At 49.0% G+C, this 21,573-nt stretch overlaps 1 protein-coding gene across 12 annotated transcripts in view; it reads left to right on the forward strand.

The window, feature by feature from the left end:
• The window catches only part of NPAS2 (neuronal PAS domain protein 2), a 198,652-nt gene that overhangs the window by 169,314 nt on the left and 7,765 nt on the right, over positions 1 to 21,573 (forward strand). For 9 of the 12 annotated variants that reach the window (XM_070475081.1, XM_070475084.1, XM_070475043.1 and 6 more), the window contains exons 13-19: positions 2,201 to 2,342; positions 3,168 to 3,268; positions 6,415 to 6,504; positions 9,710 to 9,856; positions 15,962 to 16,153; positions 17,707 to 17,882; positions 18,757 to 18,849. In XM_070475081.1, coding sequence (XP_070331182.1) covers positions 2,201 to 2,342; positions 3,168 to 3,268; positions 6,415 to 6,504; positions 9,710 to 9,856; positions 15,962 to 16,153; positions 17,707 to 17,882; positions 18,757 to 18,849 — 941 coding nt within the window. Of the gene's footprint in view, positions 1 to 2,200; positions 2,343 to 3,167; positions 3,269 to 6,414; positions 6,505 to 9,709; positions 9,857 to 15,961; positions 16,154 to 17,706; positions 17,883 to 18,756; positions 18,850 to 19,194; positions 19,502 to 21,573 lie in introns of those variants that run through there. The other 3 variants (XM_070475119.1, XM_070475097.1, XM_070475108.1) reach the window with 3 other exon arrangements.

Genomic DNA, 21,573 nt, shown 5'->3' on the forward strand with positions numbered 1-21,573 from the left:
AGCGGCTTAGCTCGCACGCACACTGTGACCAAGCAGTAGGGTCTGAAAATAGACACTGAACCCAGCAAACCCAGACACACCCTGCGATTCCATTTTGCACAAAGGCCTTTGTGGCTGGTAGCAATCATTTCAGGCCTGTTTGGGCACACTAAGGGCCTCCACCCTCACTGGAGGCCCAACTCAAAGGACAGGACTGTCATATAGACTCAGACACAGGGATTTAAGACCTGAGGCCAGGGACACCGGCCTGTCCAAGCAACCCAGGAATCTCACCATCCTTCTGAGAATAGGAAGGAGCCCAGCTCAGGAGAGTAATCATTATGTTTCTTCTTTAGCTTACAAATCACTAGAGTCATCTTCTTAGGCTGATGAGCCAGGTGGCACCTGTGATAAAGAACCCACCTGCCAGCACAGGAGATGTGGGTTCAACCCCTGGGCCGGGAAGACCCCCTGGAGGAGGGCAGAGCAATCCTCTCCAGTATTCTTGCCTGGAAAATCCCACAGACAGAGGCGCTTGGCGGGCTACAGTCCACGGGGTCGCAAAGAGTCGAACATGACTGAAGCGACTTAGCACGCATGCACGCGTGACACCTGAGCCGATGCAGGGTGGCAAGGTGGTTCCTCAGGGCTGGAAAGTCACAGCTGCTTTCTCTTCGTGCCATGCTCTTGAGGCAGAGGCCCCCTGGGGGCCCAGCGACAGTTAGGATCCCGGGGTCAAGAATTGGAGACCCTTGCCCCTCGGCCTGTTCTGCACTCGGGTGCCTTGAGACTGCAGAGGAAGACCAGTGGGGAGATGGTGTCCAGAATGGTCCAAAGGCATCTGTCTGATTGGAGTATTTATTTTTTTATTTTTTAGATATTTGTTTCTTTGGCTGCATCAGGTCTTGGTTGTAGTACCTTCGTTGTGGGATCTTTATTGCAGGCTTCTCTAGTTGCAGAGCTCAGGCTTCTCTCTCTTAATTGGGGTGCACAGGCTTAGTTGCCCCAAAGTATGTGGGATCTTAATTCCCCAACAAGGGATGGAACCCATGTCCCCTGCATTGGAAGGCAGATTCTCAACGACTGGACCACCAGGGAAGTCCCAGCATATTTTTCTTTTTTTAGATTTTTTTTTTAATGTGGACCATTTTTGAAGTCTTTAATGAATTTGTTACAGTATTGTTTCGGTTTTATGTTTGGTTTTTGACTGGGAGGCATGTGGTATTCTAGCTCGCGAGGCGTGTGAGCAGGGATTGAACCTGCGCCCCTGCATTGCATTGGAGGGTGAAGTCCTAACTGGATGTCCAGGGAAGTCCCTCATTGGAGTATGAATAACCCAGTCGCACCAGCAACCTTATTTCTAGAATCAGTCTCTCCACCCGCCTTCAGAGAAAGCCAAGATTCTGGGCTGCTGCTGCTGCTGCTAAGTCACTTCAGTCACGTCTGACTTTGTGCGACCCCATAGACGGCAGCCCACCAGGCTCCCCTGTCCCTGGAATTCTCCAGGCAAGAACACTGGAGTGGGTTGCCATTTCCTTCTCCAATGTATGAAAGTGAAAAGTGAAAGTGAAGTCGCTCAGTCATGCCCGACTCTTAGCAACCCCGTGGACTGCAGCCTACAAGGCTCCTCCGTCCATGGGATTTTCCAGGCAAGAGTACTGGAGTGGGTTGCCATTGCCTGCTCCGAGATTCTGGGCATGAGGTGACAATTTTAAGGAAAAACAAAATGCCAGGTTAACTATGAAAATCTAAAATATCAAAATAGAAGGCAAGAAAGTGTAATAAACACTGCTTACAGGCTGAAAAAAACCTGAAACTCAGTTGCTCAGTCATCTCCTACTCTTTGCAACCCCATGGACTGTAGCCCACCAGGCTCCTCCGCCCATGGGATTCTCCAGGCAAGAATACTGGAGTGGGTTGCCATGCCCTCTTCCAGGGGATCTTCCCAACCCAGGGTTTGAACCCAGGCCTTCCACATTGCAGACGGATTCTTTACCATCTGAGCCACCAGGGGAGCTACCAGGCCCTCAAAGATGCTAGATTATATATTTGTATAAGTAGTCCTCCTGAATGAGTTTGGAATTCTCTCCAAGCAGCTATAGTATTTTTCTCAGCATCCTTCAAGCTTTCCTACGTATTTAGAGGACAACTAAAATAACATAGCTCATTGCCATGGTCTTGATGCTGAAACACGGACTCTGGGTGTGTGTGTGTGTTTCAGGACAAGGGCTCCAGCCTGGAACCTCAGCAGCACTTTAATGCACTTGACCTGGGCACCTCAGGCCTTAACACCAGTCACTCACCATCGGCCTCCTCACGAAGTTCCCACAAATCCTCGCGCACAGCCATGTCAGAGCCCACCTGTAAGTGAGACTCTGCAGAGGGCAGGGCGGCTGGGAGTATACACAGAGTCCCAGAGGGGCCCCACATTCAAGGAGAAGCAGGGCAGTCCGTGGCATGAAGCTGAAGTCGCCATCTGGTCCCCACTCCTTGCTTTCTTTCCCTCCAGCTTCCTCCCCCCGCCCCACCCCAGCCTGCTGCATGCTCTGGTTCCTCTGCGGCCCCACGAGGCCGACATACGGCAGGTGTCCTGCAGACCTGGGGAGCCGTGTGATCAGGCAGGCGGCTGAACCACGCGGCGCACCTAAAGCTTGTGGGTGCTCCGCTGCCATCCCCCGGTTCCCCAGGCGAGGCTGGAGGCTGGCAGAACTTCCGGGCCTCTCGGAACCACCCCCACTGCTGCTAGGCTTCCTTCATCAGATTCCAAGCAGGTCCATGTTTCATGCACACCGTGGTCACCCTCCCCCTCGTTTTAAAATTTTTATCTATTTATTTATTTATTTATGGCTGTGCTGGGTCTTCACTGCTGTGTGCAGGCTTTCTCTAGTTGCAGCCAGCGGGGAGTCCTCTCCAGTTGCGGTGCGCGGGCTGCTCATTGTGGAGGCTTCTCTTGTTGCAGAGCACGGGCTCTAGGGCTCTCAGGCTTCAGCCGTGGGCCCAGTGGTTGTGGTGCACAGGTATCGTTGCCCCACAGCCTGTGGAATCGTCCCACACCAGGGATGGAACTTGTGTCCCTTGCCTTGGCAGGATTCTTAACCACTGGACCACGAAGGAAGTTCTCTCTCCCTCTTTTGATAAGACAGCTGTTAAGTGTGTGCAAGTCTGCAAGGTGCCATGTTTTCTTGCAGCCACTCCAAGCAAGCTGAGGGCAGAGGCCAGCACCCCGGCTTTGCCCAGATCGGCCCAAGAGCTCCCAGTGCCAGGACTCAGCCAGGCAGCCGCGATGCCGGTATGTGTGTGACCCCAAACCGTCCCCCTAGACTGTGCTACAGCACTGCAGGGGCCTGCCCGGCCACGGGACTGCAGGCGGCATCTTCCTAGAGAACACGCTCTACTTAGAGACTGTGGGTGGCGGGTGGGGGTGGGAAGCTAAGTAGCTTAATTGGCAACTAATTTGAAACACTCTGATCCCAAAATTAACATGGATGTATATCCACAGATTGCAAAATCCAAAGGAGTTTTAAAGCTTGAAACTTCAAGCCTGGGGGGGTCCCATCCCCAGAACCTCTGGGGGTACATGATCAGGACCCTCCCATTTTGGACCCCTATTCCCAGTGAAGGTGTCTAAGAAGCTTGATGTCAACAAAAATGTCCCTTGGCATATATTGGGCTGCCCAAAAAGTTTGTTTGGGTTCTTCCATTTCATCTTATGTAAAAGCCAAGTGAACTTATTGGTCAACCCAGAATCAGGCAGCATCCTTCATACATGCCAGGCCTCTCCAGGACTCATTGGAAAAGACCCTGATGCTGGGAAAGATTGAGGGCAAGAGGAGAAGCAGAGGATGAGATGGCTGGATGGCATCACTGACTCAATGGACGTGAGTTTGAGCAAGCTTCCGGAGATGGTGAAGGACAGGGTGTGCTGCAGGCCAGGAGTCCCAGTCAGACATGAGTGAGTGACTGAAGAACAACCACTCCATGATGTCAGGGAACGTGGCCTCCTAGAAAGCACACTGGCTGGATGCAGAGTCACTGATGTACCTACCATACTCCAGTGATCCATCACAAGCTGCCAACCACACCACACTCAGTGGCATGAAGCTACCAGGATTTTCCATGTTCACGGATTCTGAGTCAGAAGTTCAGAAAGGGCACAGTGGGGGTGACTCCTCTCTACTGCCTGGTGTTGGAGGGCTCCCCATTCAGGGCTGGAAGGTCCACATCCCTGGCCTGTGCCTCCCCAGCTGAAGGTGGGCTCAGCCAAGAGCATCTTCTGTTGACCTGCATGGGCGTCTCCATGCCATCCTCCCAGCAAGGCTCCGGGTTCCAAGACAAAGACTCTGGAGAAGGACCGCCCACGAGAGCCAAACACAAGCCACCTGGCCTTCCGTGCCCTCCCCTTCAAGTCCCAATACATTACCTCCACCATCCCGCTCGGTCAGAGTAGTCACAAGCTCACCCATGGAGTGGGACACAGACCTTGCTTTTGAGGGGGGAAGTGTCCCCAAATTTAGGGCTCACATTCAGATAGTTGCCAAGTACCTTCTTCCCATCCCTGGCTGACATTTTGGAGATGGGAGTGAAGTCACTGGGCTTTCCCAGTGGCTCAGCAGTAAAGAATCCCCTTGCAATGCAGGAGTCACAGGAGACCCAAGCTCAATCCCTGGGTTGGGAAGGTCCCCTGGAAGAGGGCATAGCAACCCACTCTAATATTCTTGCCTGGGAAATCCCATGGACAGAGGAGCCTGGCAGGCTACAGCCCATGGGGTCACAAAGAGTCAGACACGACTGAGCAACTGAGCATGCATAAGGGGCCAAAAAACGTGAGAGTCTTACTGTCTGAGCTCCTGGTCCCTGGAGACCACCTCTTTTCTTGAACACCTCTAAATCTTTCTTCATGGGCTTCCCAGGTGGTCAGTGGTAAAGAACCCACCTGCCAATGCAGGAGACACAGGTTCAATCCCTGGACTGGGAAGATCCCCTGGAAGAGGGAATGGCTACCCACTCCAGGGTTCTAGCCTGTTAAATCCCATGGACAGAGGAGCCTGGCTGACTAAAGTCCATGGGGTCACAAAAAAGAAACAACATCGCAACTAAACAACAACAAACCTTTCTTCTAAAGTGCTCCTCAAATTTTCCACTTGTTCAGGAATACTGAAAATGCAGTACGCATAGTGAAGCAAAAAGGCTTGGACTCATGCCACCTGCTTCAAATATCACTCACTTCATCTATTTATTAACTGTGTGGCTCTCAATAAGTTAACTAACCTGTGTCTAGGTTTGGGAATAATCATAATACCTTCTAGCTTGAGAAGTGAGTGAGTTAACACATCAAAGAGAGTACCAGGTGGTGGCAGAGACTCTAGAAATGAGCCACAGCTAGAAACAGTGATAGATGAGGAAGCTGAAACTCAGAGAGGTGGACAGAAGAGCTGTTTGAACTCAGGTCATCCAGTTCCAAACCTGGCTTTCTAGCCACTCTAGCAAACTGGTCTTCTAACAGCTTCGGGTGGCAGGGTTCCTCCACCCAGTTGAGCAATGGAACAAAATTGGGAGAATCGGAACCAGCCCCTAGGACTCTCATTCAAAACAAGCTGCTCTGCCCCCAGTGCTGTCCTGGGGGGCAACCTACCATTGGACTTGCTTTTCATAGCCCCCAGGGCCTGGGGCAATGATGGAATAGCTTCAAAAGAATTTTTTACTTTTAAAAATTCTCAAGAGCTTCATGAAGCTGAGGGTTGCGTTTCTTGTTTCTACACATTGTTCTCCCCCAATTCTAGTCCATCCCCCCACAGCCCCCTGCCCACAAGTTCTGGGATTCAGCTGACCTTGCAGGACTCGCTCCACCAGATTCCAGCAGTGTCCGGTGAAAATGCAGCCACAAACAGTGCCTGGGCAAGGCAGTGATAGTGTGCCGGTGCATCTGTCCACGTTAGTGTGAGTGTTGAGCCGAAAGGCCACCCAGAGCCAACACTGGTTATGAGTTCCCATTCTTTCTGCTGTACAGCATCACTGAGAAAGTGTCAGTTTAGGAAAAGACCAACCAAATCCACCAAAAATGGAGCCAAGAACAGGAGGGGAGGGAGGGTGGCGTGACAATGCCCAGCTCCAGCTGGTGGTGGTGATTCTGCAGAAAACACCATGGTGGGAACGTCGGGCCTGAGTGGTCCCAGGACCCCCACCCATTACCAGCTGTGTGTCAGCTCTGACTCCATTCCCTGCAAGGGTAATAGCCTGTGACCCCACCTTTTCAGGGGAACATATACCTTCCAGAAGTGAGCGATCCACTCTAGGGCCGATCCTAGATCCTAGATCCACTTCAAGGGCCTCCTTGAAGCCAGAGAGCCCAGCTGGCTGAGAGACGGTGCCCCATCACTTCTGTAATAACCCCGAGAAGCTTATATGTATCAAAGCCACCCTCTCTCTCTCCCCCAGGCCCCCCTGCCGGCCCCGGCGTCCTGTGACCTCACACAGCAGCTCCTGCCTCAGACCATCTTGCAGAGCCCACCTGCCCCGGTGTCACAGGTGAGTCTGGGACTCAGGGCAAGGGCGACCCAGTGAGGCACTTCCTTGAGACAGGATGCTGAAATCCACTGGAGGGTGTGGGTGCACTGGTGCCAACATACAGGCTCCAGACCAAGGCCCCCAAAACGAGACTCTTTCTCCCCACGTGCAGGCAGGGCCTGTTGAGTTGTAGACCCCCCCCCTTCCCCTGCCTCTCCCCGCTGTCCTCATCTCCGTCCATCCTCCCATTGATCTTCCCCGGCACCCATCTCTCAATCCTGTCAGCAATCTTGCTTCGTCTCTTGGCCACTTTTCTGTGTTCCTCTCATTTTTCATGACTCCTGATCGATCACAATATTTTAGAGAAGGTCTGAGTTAGGACAAATGTCATAGGAAGACTCTACAAGGATTTAAAAGCTCTGAGTCCAGTACTACAAATACCACATTTTAAAAAAAATAAAGGATCAGGGCTTTGCGGAGTAATTCCTGCTTTGTTTCAACAACATTCAGTGAGTTACTATTTGGGTCAGTCAGGGAGTGAGTGTGAAGGAGGCAAGGATGCTTGTCACAGGGCCCTCGCTTTTGGACTCAGAGTTGAAGGGAGAGATACTCATGTGAACAGAGAAGCCACCATGCAGTGTGTGTTTTTATAGAACCAGTTTAAAAAAATGTATATATATATATATACTGCCTGTGGAACTCCAAGAGCAGTTGAGCCGACTGGTCAGGCCTCGGATTTCAATTCTTTTATGGGATATTGAACTTTGCCCCCTCCCTGGCCACAAGGGGGTCCTGGAGGCAGTCTATCGTCATGTGCCCCTGGCCATACTCTTGCTAAAATGTAGAGTCTGTCTTGCTGCCAACCTGGCACCACTGATGAAAATCTTTTTAGAACATATGCCTGTCCCATTAACAGTGGCCTCGTATGTTTTCCTAGAATAAGAAAGACACATGCTAGCATGTGCCTCTTGCTAGAGTCAGGCTTAAGGAAGGGTGTAAAACCAACCCATGCAGAATTGACTAACACGATCTCTATTCATCCTCATTAGGAAAAAAAGAATTATTTTTCTGTCTTCAAATTCCCAAGGCACATTTGGTAGAAAGTAACTTCTTTTACCCACAGGCCCTTGAAATGAGAATTCCTTCAACTTGTGAGTCTTCCATAGGAAAGAATGTCTTTGTTTTATAATAAGTCATGGTGTGATGAAGGCCCTTTTGGAATTCTAATTTTTCATATATTGAACCTCATTTTAATTAACACTAACAGTTCTTAGTCTCTTAGGCATATTATACTTAATAGCTATATTCTTTAAGAGGTTCTTGCATAATGTTGTCCTTTCATGTCAGTTTTTCTCATGCCTACTCATGTGAAAAATGAGATTCTGCAGGTTTATCTTTCCCCTCACTGATGTTATCACTGAGGGACCCCATCAGGGAAAGGGGAAGTATAAAATAAAATCCAAACTCTGAGAAATTGGCTATCTGGGTAAGTGATGCTTTTGCTTCATGGTGTGTTGCTAACGTGTCTCTAAGTTGGGATAAAACTCTTTATCAAAAAGGCCATGATCAAGAATATAACAAGACTGGAGACTGTTATACAGAGTGAAGTAATTCAGAAAGAGAAAAGCAAATATTGCATATTAACATATATATATATGTATGGAATCTAGAAGAATGGTACAGATGGACCTATTTGCAAGGCAGCAGTGGAGACACAGACTTAGAGGATGGACTTGTAGATACAACAGGAGGAGGGAGTGGGACGAATTGAAAGCGTAGGGTGGAAGTATATACATTACCATATGTAAACTAGATAGCCAATGGGAATTTGCTGTATGACGCAGGGAGCTAACCTGGTGCCTGTGACAAACTAGAGGGGTGGGATGGGATAGCAAGTGGGAGGGACGTTCAGGACAGGAGGGAACATGTGTGTACCTGTGGCTGATTCATGTTGGCAGAAACCAATACAACATTGTAAAGCAAGTATCCTCCAATTAAATGTAAATAAATTTTAAAGAAAGAATATAACAAGAGATTCGTGTTTGGGGATTCCTGGAATGCCTTAGGAAAATAAGAATAATACTAGAAGTAATTAACACTCATGAAATTTGGTGCTGAGCCCTCACTGATGACTGCCTCCAACCGCCTCATTGTTTCCCTTGGGAGCCAAGGGGCAGTCCAGAGCATCCTCTCTGGACTTGGGTGTTATAGCCTGGACAGTCTCCAGACTTTAGGGAACCCAGCGCAGGAGCTTTTGTCTTTTGTTGTCTTAACTGAATACCTGATAGACCTTTCCTTTCTCAATCGAATTCTCTTTCAAAATCCTAGCTTGGTGTTTTGATCAGTGAGATTTTTGTGATACGGTTGGTATAGAGCAGATATTTTTAAACAAATGTTTAGGAGCAGATGTTTTAACCAATATTTTTTATTGAAGTGTAGTTGATTTACAATGTGTTAATTTCTGATACGCAACAAAGCAATTCACTTATATGTGCGTTCGTGCTAAGTCGCTTCAGTTGTTGTCCAACTCTTTGCAGTCCTATGGACTGTAGCCTGCCAGGCTCCTCTGTCCATGGAATTCTCCAGGCAAGAATACTGGAACAGGTTGTCATTTCTTACTCCAGGGGATCTTCACAACCCAGGGATCGAACCTGCGTCTCTTATGTCTCCTGCATTGGCAGGCAGGTTCTTTACCGCTAGTGCCACCTGGGAAGCCCATATATGTATGTATATATTCACATTCCACACGAATCCCAATGCTGGCCCTCCCAGACTAACAGTGCATTAGCTCCTCTGTCCGTGGAATTCTACAAGCAAGAATACTGAGGTGGACTGCCATTTCCATCTTTCAGGGATCTTCCCAACCCAGGTCTCCTGTATTGCAGGTGGGCCCTTTACTGTCTGAGCCACATATATATATGTGGGAAGCCCATATATATACACAGTTTATATGAATCCCAGAGCTGGCCCTCCCAGACGAGAGTGCAATGAATTAGACCTGCAGGTCCTCATGGGCCTGAGAAAAGCTCACAGGGGAGTCCCAGGGCCACCCCTACCCTTATCCAGCCCGTGCCCATGGGCAAGCTCCCCAGCAGTGGGTCAGGGATGCTGCAAAGGGAGGGAAAGGCCCTGAAAGTGCACGGGCCACTCAGAGCAACAGCAATATCCGTCTGCATGGCTGAAATAGCGCGCTCACTGGGTTCTGTGTCTTGACCCCACCTTCAAGTTTTCAGCACAGCTCAGCATGTTCCAGACCATCAAAGACCAGCTGGAGCAGCGGACACGCATCCTGCAAGCCAACATCCGGTGGCAGCAGGAAGAACTGCACAAGATCCAGGAGCAGCTCTGCCTGGTTCAGGACTCCAACGTCCAGGTGATGCCCCTTACTGGGCCAGCGGTCCCCGGGCTCTGTGCTCCCCACCGCTGTGTGATGTGTCCTAATCCACCCTTTCAGCGCAGCCAGGACTCCCTCCAAGGTTCACTAGGCTGCCTTACTGTGCCCTGCCTCCTGAACAAACTGAAACCTCTACCAGTGAACTGCAAGTAAGGAACCCCACCGCCACCATCCCCAGCTCCAGGCCAAACGTAAAATTCACATGACGGCCTTTTCACTCACCCCTCACTCTGTTGGGCACACATTTCCTATGCTGCCTGCACTTTGTTTCATGTGTTTGGTGGTTAGTCACCCGCACAGACACCAGCCTCCCTGCCATGGAGTTTTAAACTCCCCAGCACCTGTGTGACTGCTCTCCGAGCACCCAACCCAGGCTGCTGACAAAGAGATGGTCTACTCTTTGCTCCCATCCAAAACATGAATGCAGGGAGACACGAATCTGTGCCCATTGCCCCCTGCAGGGGGGTGGCCCAGGAGCCAGACACTGGAGGTCAGCACCCTGGCACCCCCAGGCCACCCCCATTGCAGCATGGCAATTGGGGTGCCCTCTGACAGCAGCTGCTTTTAATTGGAGCCCACCCCACCCCAACCCCAGATGTCACTTCTTTGAATCCTATCTGGAGATTCCTTTCTGGAGGGAAAAACCTTATATATTGGATCTCTTTCAAGGTTAAATTATTTTTACCAAGTTTCATTTAAATCAGTCCAGGACTGTTTTTCTTTCAAAGAGCATTCTTTGGCCCTAGGCTTTGATTGTAAATGTAGCCAACTTGGAGCCTGCCCTGAGTGAGGTAAGCCTTGGCACCCACCTAGGCGGGAGCAGATAGAAGCAAAAGAGACCCCTGAGGGAAATGGCTAGGGCACTAACCCTGCCGTCCACTCCACCCCCCACACCCTCACGATCCACACAACCTCTCCTGTGGACATAAGAACACCTTGAACTGAGATGAACACAGGGTAGTCCAAAAGTGTTGGGCAGCCTGGAGACTCCTAGAGCCAGCCATCCTGCCTCCCTGGGTCCCCACAGATGTTCCTGGTGGGCTTTACCCATGCTCTAAACCCGGGGCTGCCCTCTCTGCCCGGCCTGGCCCCTCCCGTCCTTGTAGGCAGAGGAGCCCAGTCAGGCTCACCAGCTCGGGGCCTCGGGACCGGCCAGCCCCGCCCACAAGCCTTCGCCCCGCCCACAGCCCTGTGCTCCGCCTATAACCCTTCGCCCCGCCCACAGCCCTGTGCTCCGCCTATAACCCTTCGCCCCGCCCACAGCCCTGTGCTTCCCCCAGCCTCCTGAGTGGCATCCCCAAGTTGCCAAGGGACAGTACTGCAGCACTTATGTGAAGACACAAGGGGTCAACAAAGTGCTTTGATCTTGATCCTCACCAATCCAGGGTCCAGGGACTAGAATTCCTGACTCCAATGACTTGAATAGAATTTTTACTTTACCAGGAAGAGGGCACTGAGCCAGAAACTGCTAAAAGCAAGGTGGGCGGATGAACATCCGCCTCGGAGCCCAGACTTCTCTATTTTCAAAGCTGAACTCTGAAGTGACAGGGACACAAGGCTATCTCTTTTGCTCGCTGGTATGAAGCGTTATTATTTTTCTTCCTCCTGACAGTACATTTTGTTGACCCCCAAGGTCAAGCACCTGAGCTTTGTGAGTGATGACGTGGGCAGCAGGGCTCCACGTGTTATTCCGCTGGTTTCTTCCCTTACCTTATCTTTGCAGTGGAATTTTCCAATGAGCTTGGAAATCCACAGTTAAACCAGAGAACGAGTCCTCAAAGAGTCTTTTTTCATGTATTTTTGCACGTTTAAGGATTTAAAGAGATACGTTCCGAAATGTTCAGCCAAAATGTGATTAAAAAAAAAAAAATAAGTGAGTCAAGCATAAAAGATAAGCAAGTAAAAATTACTCCAATCCTCCCAAAAAAAGTGGGAGGATAGATTAAATAAGAGCAAAACGTGGATAATTGCTGAAGCCTAGCGTTGATATATGGGGTTTCATTATACAGTATCTATTTTCTGTACTTCTGAAATGTTCTGTAATAATAAGTCTGTGTAAAGCTAAGCATATAAGAACAATGAAAACCACATGTGAGCAGTAGGATTAGTTTGGTGGAAAATTAAAGTTTTTTTTTTTTCTCAGATGACTTTGCCCACTTGAATCAGGCTTTCTATAAAACTGACTCCAGAGCACTGTTAAGAAGTCATCTTCTTAAGCCATACAATTCTCCTTTACAGTCACTAAAGCAGGGGCATGGATATGCACAGTAGCAAATCCTACCCCTTCCCCACTCCCCCCAGGTCCATTATTCCCAACTTCAGTGGATTTTTTCCTACCTATTCCATTGTCTTGGAGCTTCATTGAGTCTATGTAGGCCTGAGATGCTTGCTAAGTATATATTTTTTTTCCAAAAAAGATTGGGTTATGAGGGAGACGTTCTCAGGATGTGGTGTTTGCACCTAGATGGGATCATGAAGGGTGCTACATAGAGAGCTGTTCAGCTGAAAAGCAGCTCTCCTCTGCGTCCTTGGGAGAGCACCTCTTAATTTATTTTTGAGAGTACTCATGCCCTCTACTGGTGATGCCAAGAAATATAGAGAAGGACACCTGTGGCGCTGGCAGATGTGTTCTCTGATTGGTTCTTTCATCCATCTTTCTATCCGTCCATCCTTCCACCCTTCTTTCCATCCCTCTGTCCACACATCTATCCATTCATCCACCATACATCCCCCCATCCATCCACACACCACCCACCCACCCCTCCACCCTGCCATCCATCCATCCATCTAGCAGACACCCAGTATGTTGCAGGCAATTGGTTAGTACTGTGGGGACACAGGAATAAACAGAATAAGGTTTCTGCCCTCAGAGAACATACATCAATGGGACAGAGTAGCAGACCCAGCAGTCTCTGCCTTAATACAAACATAAACATTCTCCCTTCTTTGAGCAAAACTTGATTTGTTTGTTCGTTTATTTATTCTATTCATTCACTTCTAAGTTTTTTTCTTTTTTTTTTTTAACTGTATCTTTGCTGTGCTCAGGCCCCTCTCTAGTTGCAGTACACAGGCTTCGTATTGCGGTGGCTTCTCCTGCTGCAGAGATGGGCTCTAGGGTGCGAGGGCTCAGAAGTTGTGGTTGCACAGGCTTAGCTGCTCCATGGCATGTGGATGGGACCTTCCCAGACCAGTGATCAAACCTGTGTCCCCTGCATTGGCAGGAAGATTCTTACTCACTGGACCACCAAGGAGGTCCTCAGATAGTTTTCGTATGCCTAAAGAGGCAAAGGAGCAAAAGGAACTCCTTTTTTATTTTAAATATTGTTATCCCCTAACATTTATTGAGCACCTAGGGTTATGCCTCAGCATAAATCCCATTAAATCTTTTATGAGGTATATGGTGTTAATGGTACTGTTTTATTAATGAGGAAACTAACAGTCAATTTGAAGTTTTTGAAAATAGCCCAAGTTCATACCACTAGTATGTGGTGGGGTTGGAATTTGAACTAAAGTCTGTTGGATTTAAGCTAGATGATACTGCCTATCATAAATAAAGGTTGCATTTGTCTGAACTCTAATCAGAAGGTAAACTGTATATCACCAGAAAAATGTTTGTTATTTAGTTTGAATACTGGGTTTTTGCTGTAATGTAAATTACCTCATGTGCTCAGCCAGCTTGCTGAGGTGGTGTAAAGCACTAATTCTGAACATTCGGGTATTGGATCTGAGAGGACGGAGAGCCAGAAAATTCTTCTTAACTTCTAAAGTGACAAAAAGCCTTCAGTCAAAATTGCAGGCTTTTCTGGTGGGTTGGGGCAGAAAGGAAAGTGGGGAGACTCGCCTGGTGGTGTGGCTGGAGGGGCATTAGATAGTCATCTTGCTCAGGGCTTGACATACCCTATGGTGCAGATGCTGGAACTAACTGATTAAGCATCTGCCTGGAGCGATCCCACAGCTGTCGTTCCAAAACCACCCTGTCACTCAGCACGTGTCAGCATGTCAGTTCCATACTGGGTGTGAGGTTATGCCACCCTGAATGCAGGAATTCGGGGTAAAGTTCTAGACGATCAGAGGGGAAAGTCTTTCAACCCTCGAAGCTAAGGATCTAAAAATGCAGTGGGATACAGCTTGTCAAGAATCTGATACAGATAATGGAAGTGAAAGTGTCAGTTGCTCAGTCGTCTCTGACTCTGTGACCCCAGGGACTCTAGCCCTCCAGGCTCCTCTGTCCATGGAATTCTCCAGGCCAGAATACTGGAGTGGGTTGCCATTCGCTCCTCCAGGGGATCTTCCTGAGCCAGGGACTGAACCCTGGTCTCCTGCATTCCAGGCAGATTCTTTACCGTCTGGGCCACCACACCAGGAAGCCCATAGTACAGATAATACCAGTTTTTAATGCCCAAGAGGAACTTTTGTTAAAAAGAGCTAGTCACAGGTCTTAAGTTTAAAGTATGATAGAAATTACTAAAGTTCTCTTTCTTAAACCTTTACAATCAATCCACAGATTACATTTTATTTACAAATCTACTGACATGGCCAAAAATACCAGTGCTTTTACTTGTGTTCACATTCAACTAGTTTATAAATTTGACACATGGTAAATAACACTCATTATGAAAACTGTTAAGTTACAAATTTAATGTAGCCTAACCTTTCAGACAGTTCATGTTCCTGGCTAGGCAGACTTACAAACCTAAGAAGTAAAGTCTTTCTGGGCCCTTAAGGAATTCTCTTTAAAAAACTTTTTATTTCTGTATTATTTCTGGCTTTTCTGGGGCTTTGTTGCTTCAAGCAGTCTTTCTCTAGTTGTGGCAAATGGGGGCTTCTCCTTGCTGGGGTGTGCAGGCTCCTCACTGCGGGGGCTTCTCCTGTGGAGCACAAGCTGTGGGTGCATGGATCTCCGTAGCTGTGGCTTGTAACCTCAGGAGTTGAGGCTCACGAGCTTAGTTACGCGACGAGGCAAGTGGCATCTTCCCAGACCAGGGATCGAACCTGCGTCCTGTGCACTGGCAGGCAGGTTCTTTACCACTGAGCCAACAGGGAAGCCCTTGAGAAACTGTTTTAAATTGGATACACCAAATTTATGAACAGAGTAGACCAAGGTTCTCATAGCCTTTTAAACACTCTACGAACTGGATCAAATTCTCTTAAACCTTTGCCATTAGAACCACCAGGCTGGGCTGGTGCACTGGGATGACCCAGTGGGATGGGATGGGAAGGAAGGTGGGAGGGGGGTTCACGATGGGGAACACATGTAAATCCATGGCTGATTCATGTCAATGTATGGCAAAACCACTACAATATTGTAAAGGAATTAGCCTCCAACTAATAAAAACAAATGAAAAAACTAAATTAAAAAAAAAAACTACCAGGCTGATAAAGCTGTGCTTGTTGAATGTCTGAGACATACTAAATAACACTTAGATATTAGTGTGGTGATTGTAAAACTTTTCTTAAACATCATTTTAAAGTTCATGGACTTGATGTTATGTCATCCTTTGGAGTTACCTGCATTCTTGGGAATGCAGAGGCACCTCGTTAACCAGGGCAGAACTGCCCTCTCAGCCGGGAGCTGGATGGATGATACAAACCATAGGATGGGTACAGATGGTGGTCACTGGTCAGAGATTCAAGCCCGGGCATAGGTCCTACTGCCAGGACGATGTGTCCCCCACCACCAGTCAGCCAACCCTCTGCCACCATGATTGTGTTATTCCTTCCATTCACAAGATGTTTCTCCTTCTAATAAGAAAGTGACAAGCCAGTACAGACTAAATGAGCATGTCGAGGGGCATACCTGGGTCTCAGCATCTTTCACACTGTTAGACCCGCGTCACTAGACCAGAGCCTTCTTGAGGGCCAGGTCAGCATCCCTGCCACCGGCTGCCCCTCTCTGGTTCACACACTCTGCGGGTGGCCTCCCAGGCACTCAGTATCTCCACGTCCAGTGGGTGAACCTTCCCAGGCAGGTCAGTGTGAGTAAGAAAGCTGCCATTGTGCCCAGGATAGGCAGGCCATACAAAGAAGGGGCGGGCCTGTGCGGGCAGTGATCACAGCCTTACAGCCTTTCTGTTGTGCTTCCAGATGTTTCTGCAGCAGCCAGATGGATCCCTGAGCTTCAGCAGTGCCCAGCGGTCAGAGACTCAGCAGCAGCTTCAGCAGAGGTCCGGCCCAGGTCCCCAGCTTGTGGCCAGCCCGCAGCTTCCAGGGCAGATAGCCTCTGCCCAGGTCACGAACCAGCACCTGCTAAGAGAATCGAGTGTGATATCGACCCAGGTAAATGTGCTCATCTCCAGACTCAGGCCATGTCACCAGCAGATGGTCTTCACCAACCAGAAATCTACTCCTATGACCAGAGCTGGATAATCATGACGGGGTTTTTCTTGTCTTTGTCACTTTGAAGTCCCAAGTTCTACTGGTTCCCTTCTGTGTTTTATCACTATATTAAAATGCTTTCAAGGCATCATGCAGCTAGAACATTCAGCTCTGATTCTGAGCTTGGCTGGAGGTAGAAATGGCCATCTCTGACATGCATGCTGAAAGCCACACATCCCCACATATGGGGACACACATGTGTCCTTGGTGGCCATTATTGACCCTGGCTTGGGCTTCACACCTGCCAGTGCAGGAGACATGAGACAGAGGTTTGATCCCTGAGTCAGGAAGATCCCCTGCAGGAGGAAATGGCAACCACTCCAGTATTCTTGCCTGGGACATCCCACGGACAGAGGAACCTGGAAGGCTACTGTCCATAGGGTCACACAGAGTCAGACATGGCTGAAGCGGCTTAGCATGCATGCACACATGTGAGAACAGTTATCTACTTCTGTTTACCATCCCTTTCTGCAGAGTCACCATGTGCCTCCTGGTCCCCCAGATTCCCTCTCAAGCCCTGCCCTCACAGTCATTACCACTTCCTGCAAGCCACCAGTGACCTTGCATCTGACAGGGTCACCCATCCATCAGTGGCACTTGAGCCCAATGGATTCAAGAAGTTCTGAGCCCCTGCTTCCAGACCATCACAGCTTGTAAGGCTGGATCTAGCTTTTCCTGAAGCCTCTTTTATTTATACACATAATCATGGATTTGGGCTTCCCTGGTGGCTCGGCACGGAGAAGGCAATGGCACCCCACTCCAGTGCTCTTGCCTGGAAAATCCCACGGATGGAGGAGTCTGGGGTCGCTAAGAGTCAGACACGATTGAGCGACTTCACTTTCACTTTTCACTTTCATGCATTGGAGAAGGAAATGGCAACCCATTCCAGTATTCTTGCCTGGAGAATCCCAGGGACGGGGGAGCCTGGTGGGCTGCCGTCTATGGGGTCGCACAGAGTCGGACACGACTGAAGTGACTTAGCAGCAGCAGCAGGTAGCTCCACCTGCCAATAAAGAATCCACATGCCAATACAGGAGACATGGGTTTGATCCCTGAGTCAAGAAGATCCCCTGGAGAAGTGAATGGCAACCCACTATAGCATTCTTGCCTGGGAAATCCCAGGCAAGAGGAGGAGGAGCCTGGTGAACTACAGTCCATGGGGTTGCAAAGAGTCGCACAGGACTTAGGAACTAAATAACAAACCATCATGGATTCAGTAATGGCATGCCTGCCCCAAGCCTGGCACTGTCTTTTAAATCCCAAAGGGTTTAAAGAATCCTTGAGATGTTTACAGTCCAACAGGAAAGCCAGTCATAACACCAAAACATCATAATGATGGTCCGTGGGCCCTAAATGTTCAGAAAGGCCTAAGCGGGTAAAAGAAAGAGGTTCTGGGGAGGTAACACCTGAGTTGAGCTGAAGGTTTTCCTTTCTTGTCTCAATGGTTGCTCCAGGGTCCAAAGCCATTGAGAAGCTCACAGATGATTCAGGGGAGCAGCCTGACACCTCAGTTTAGCAGCACCACCCCTGCGCTCCCGTCGGCTCTGAGCCTGACCACGCCAGCTTCTGCCTCCCAGGAGGCCCCCCAGGGCCAACCCAGCCCGGACTTCAGCCATGACCGGCAGCTCAGGTATAGACTCTGTCCTTTTTGGAAAGGTAACTGAGACATAGTTTTACACTGTTCATCTTGGCTCTCTGCTGAAGATGGAGGCAGAGTTTAGACAAATAGACTCTAAATCCACTGCAGTTTTTTAAATTGAATTTTTAATTTTGTATTGGAGTCCCTGGTCGCTCAGCTGGTGAAGAATCTGCCTGCCAATGCGGGAGACCCAGTTTTGATCCCTGGAGAAGGCAATGGCAACTCACTCCAGTATTCTTGCCTGGAGAATTCCATAGTCAGAGGAGTCTGGCAGGCTATAGCCCATGGGGTCACAAAGAAACAGATACGACTGAGCAGCTAACACGTTCGCTTTTCTCATGAAGCTGATTAACAATGTTGTGATGGTTTCAGGTGGACAGCAAAGGGACTCAGCCACACATACACATGTGTCCACTCTCCCCCAGACTCCCCTCCCATCCAGGCCGCCACGTGACATTGAGCAGAGTTCCTTGTGCTGTACAGTAGGTCCTTGTTGGTGATCTATCCTAAATATAGCCGTGCATACATGTCTATCCCCAACCCCCCAACCATCCCCTCATCTTTCCCCCTGGCAACTCTAAGTTTGTCCTCTAAGTCTGTGAGTCTGTTTCTGTTTTGTAAATAACTCATTTGTTAATCAACTCTACAATTGATCTCAGCTCATGAAGTGACAGGACAGGGCTGGGGTCTCGATGGCCAGAGGAGGAGACCTGCTGCCTGAAGGATCCTCTGGAACAGAGCGGCAGGGGTTCTGTGGGGCCAGCCAGAAAGGGGCCAGTGAGGCTCGGCAGGCGCGGATTGGCCGGCGGGTCCACAGCTTGCGTACTGATCACAGTTTCCCATTTCTCTCCTCGTTGGCTCCAAGGCTACTGCTGAGCCAGCCCATCCAGCCCATGATGCCCGGATCCTGTGATGCGAGGCAGCCTTCAGAGGTCGGGAGGACCGGCCGGCAAGTCAAGTAGGTGGCCCAGGCTGGGGAGGGGTGGGGCAGAGAGCCACACTAAGTGGTCTCAGGCTGCAGGGTTTCGTCTGCCTGGACCAGCCACCTCCCTGCAAGTCGGGCATTGCAGGGAGGATCCACATGTGCCCACGCCTTTCTAAAGGGCTCCTCCCCTTTGCTGTTCTTCCTCCATTTCCTGTGTCAAGAGAGAAAACTTCATGTCAGCTTTCCAGGCTGAGAACAAGACCTGAAGGAAACAATTCTTTACATGCTAAGTTCACCACTGTCTTCCCATCTCTGCAGGTCTAAGGGGTAACATCCCAGGTAAACGGAGTCTTACAGAGCCTTGTCCCCCTTCCCCAGGGCCCTTGTGCAGCTCCGGCTGGCCGCCCAATGCTGGCAGATTCCCCCACACGAGGTTCCAGGGATGGGCCCTGAACTGTGACCCTGTGCAGACGTGGTGCCCTCCTGTCCCCCAGACATGGAGCCTTCTCTTTCTTCTTACCCCGGGCTCTTCACTTGCCACCCCCAGTACCTGGAGCAGCCATGCTGAGCCGATTTCATTACGAAGGACAGAGGTTTACTGGAACCAGAGGACTGAATCCTTGAAAAGCCACTGGAAAATAGTTCCAAGCCCTTTGAAATAAAGCAGACACCGTGGTCATATAAACACTGGTTTCATTTGCGTCAGAGGTTCAATGGGACAGGGCTAGCTAATGAGGCCTGCTGTGCCCAGACGCAGGGGCCTTCCATCCGTGTCCTGGGGGCTGCCCGCCTGGAGGCCTTCCTGTGTCCTCCTCCAGTAATAATAGTAACAGTGATGATCACTGAGCATTTCTGAAGATTGGGGCCCATATCTACATCAATGAAAACTCTATGATGGTGGGGGTGGTGGCATTGGGGGTGGTGGGAGCTGTATACTGCAAGGAAACTGCCTTTAAACTCTTGATGATGCTCCCAGTTGCCTGGAGGGGTGTGCGGGATGTTGGTTTTGGTTTTGGACTGTTCTTTCTAAATGATCCAGATAAGTGGAAACACAGAATCTTGTGACATCACTTTCCAGAGATGTTTCAAATGCAGGAAACTAAGCAAAAACAGAAATTCTTTCCTCTGAAAAATCTAAACTGTCATTTTCGGTCAACCCAGTAATTTATACCATCCACATCTCCCTGTTCATCTCCTCCAGACATGACCTAAGACTCTGTCTTCTAGGGCAGGTCACATTCTGCCTCCCACACACACAGGCCCCTGAAATCTTGGAATCCCCAGTGCCTGTTACCATAAAACAACCCATGTAGAGATAGAACACTTCTAAAAATATAAATGGACTTCTCTATAGTATCTTTTTTTAAAAAGACTTTTTATATGTAGACCATTTTTAACATCTGTATTGAATTTGTTACAGTATTGCTTCTGTTTTGTATTTTGGTTTTCTGACTAGGAGGCATGTGGGATCTTAACTCCCGGGGCAGCAATGAAACGCGCACCTCCTGCATTGCAAGGTGAAGTCTTAACCACTGGACCACCAGGGAAGTCCCCATATAGTATCTTTAAATATCTATTTCTGGGCTTCCCTGTGGCTCAGATGGTAAAGAATCTTACTGCAATGCAGGAGACCTGGGTTTGATCCCTGGGTTGGGAAGATCCCCTGGAGAAGGGAATGGCAACCCACTCCAATTTTCTCGCCTGGAGAATTCCATGGATAGAGGAGCCTGGTGGGCTACAGTCCATGGGGTCTCAAAGAGTCTGACATGACTGAGTAGCTAACACTTTTGATTTCTTACCTGGTCTGGATTCCAGAGTTCTCCCAAATGGCATGCCCCTTGTTACTCGGCCATTATCATCAACTACTCTTTCTTTTTAAAAAAATGTATATTAAAATTTCCCATTTTAGCTATATTTAATGTACAATGCTCTGACATAAGTACATCCACATATTTGTGCAACCATCACCACCGTCCATCTCCAGAACTTTTGCATCATCTCAAATTGAAGCTGTGTCCCCATTAAGCTGTAATTTCCTATTCGCCCTGCCACCAGCCTTCTGCTTTTTGTCTCTCATCAATTTGTCCTCTCTAGGTACCTCATATAAGTGGACTCATACAGTGTCTGTATTTTGTGATGGGCCTGTTTCACTCACTGTAATGTCTTGGAGGCTCACCCACGGTGTGACCTGTGTCAGAATCTCCTTGCTTCCTAAAGCTGAATCATACTCCACCGTCTGTATACACTGCACCTTGATCATCTATCATCTATCAATGAACATGGGGTTGCTTCCAGGTTTTCACTATTGTAAATAATGCTGCTACGACCCTGGATGTACAAATAACTGTTTCCGTCCCCACCTTTCACTTCTACCCAAAAGTAGAATCGCTGGATCACATGGTAACGCTAAGTTTAACTTTTTGAGGAAACTTCACACTGTTTTGCCCAGCAGTTACACCATTTTACCCTCCCACCAACAGCGCACCAGAGTTCCAATTTCTCCACATCCTCAACAATACTTGTTATGTACAATTTTTTTTTCGATAATAGTATCGTGATGAAATGATACCTCATGTTGATTGTTTTGTTTGTTTGACTGTGCTGGGTCTTTATTGCTGCATGAGACGTTCTTTAGTTGTGGTGAGCAGTGGACGCTGTTGCAGTGCCAGGCTTCTCCGTGCGGCGGAGCACAGGCGCTAGGCTCACAGACTCCTGGCAGCATGCGGGCTCACGGGCATGAGGCTCAGTGTTGGCAGC

Source organism: Odocoileus virginianus, chromosome 2 (genome assembly GCF_023699985.2).
Source record: "Odocoileus virginianus isolate 20LAN1187 ecotype Illinois chromosome 2, Ovbor_1.2, whole genome shotgun sequence".
Lineage (NCBI taxonomy): Eukaryota > Metazoa > Chordata > Mammalia > Artiodactyla > Cervidae > Odocoileus > Odocoileus virginianus.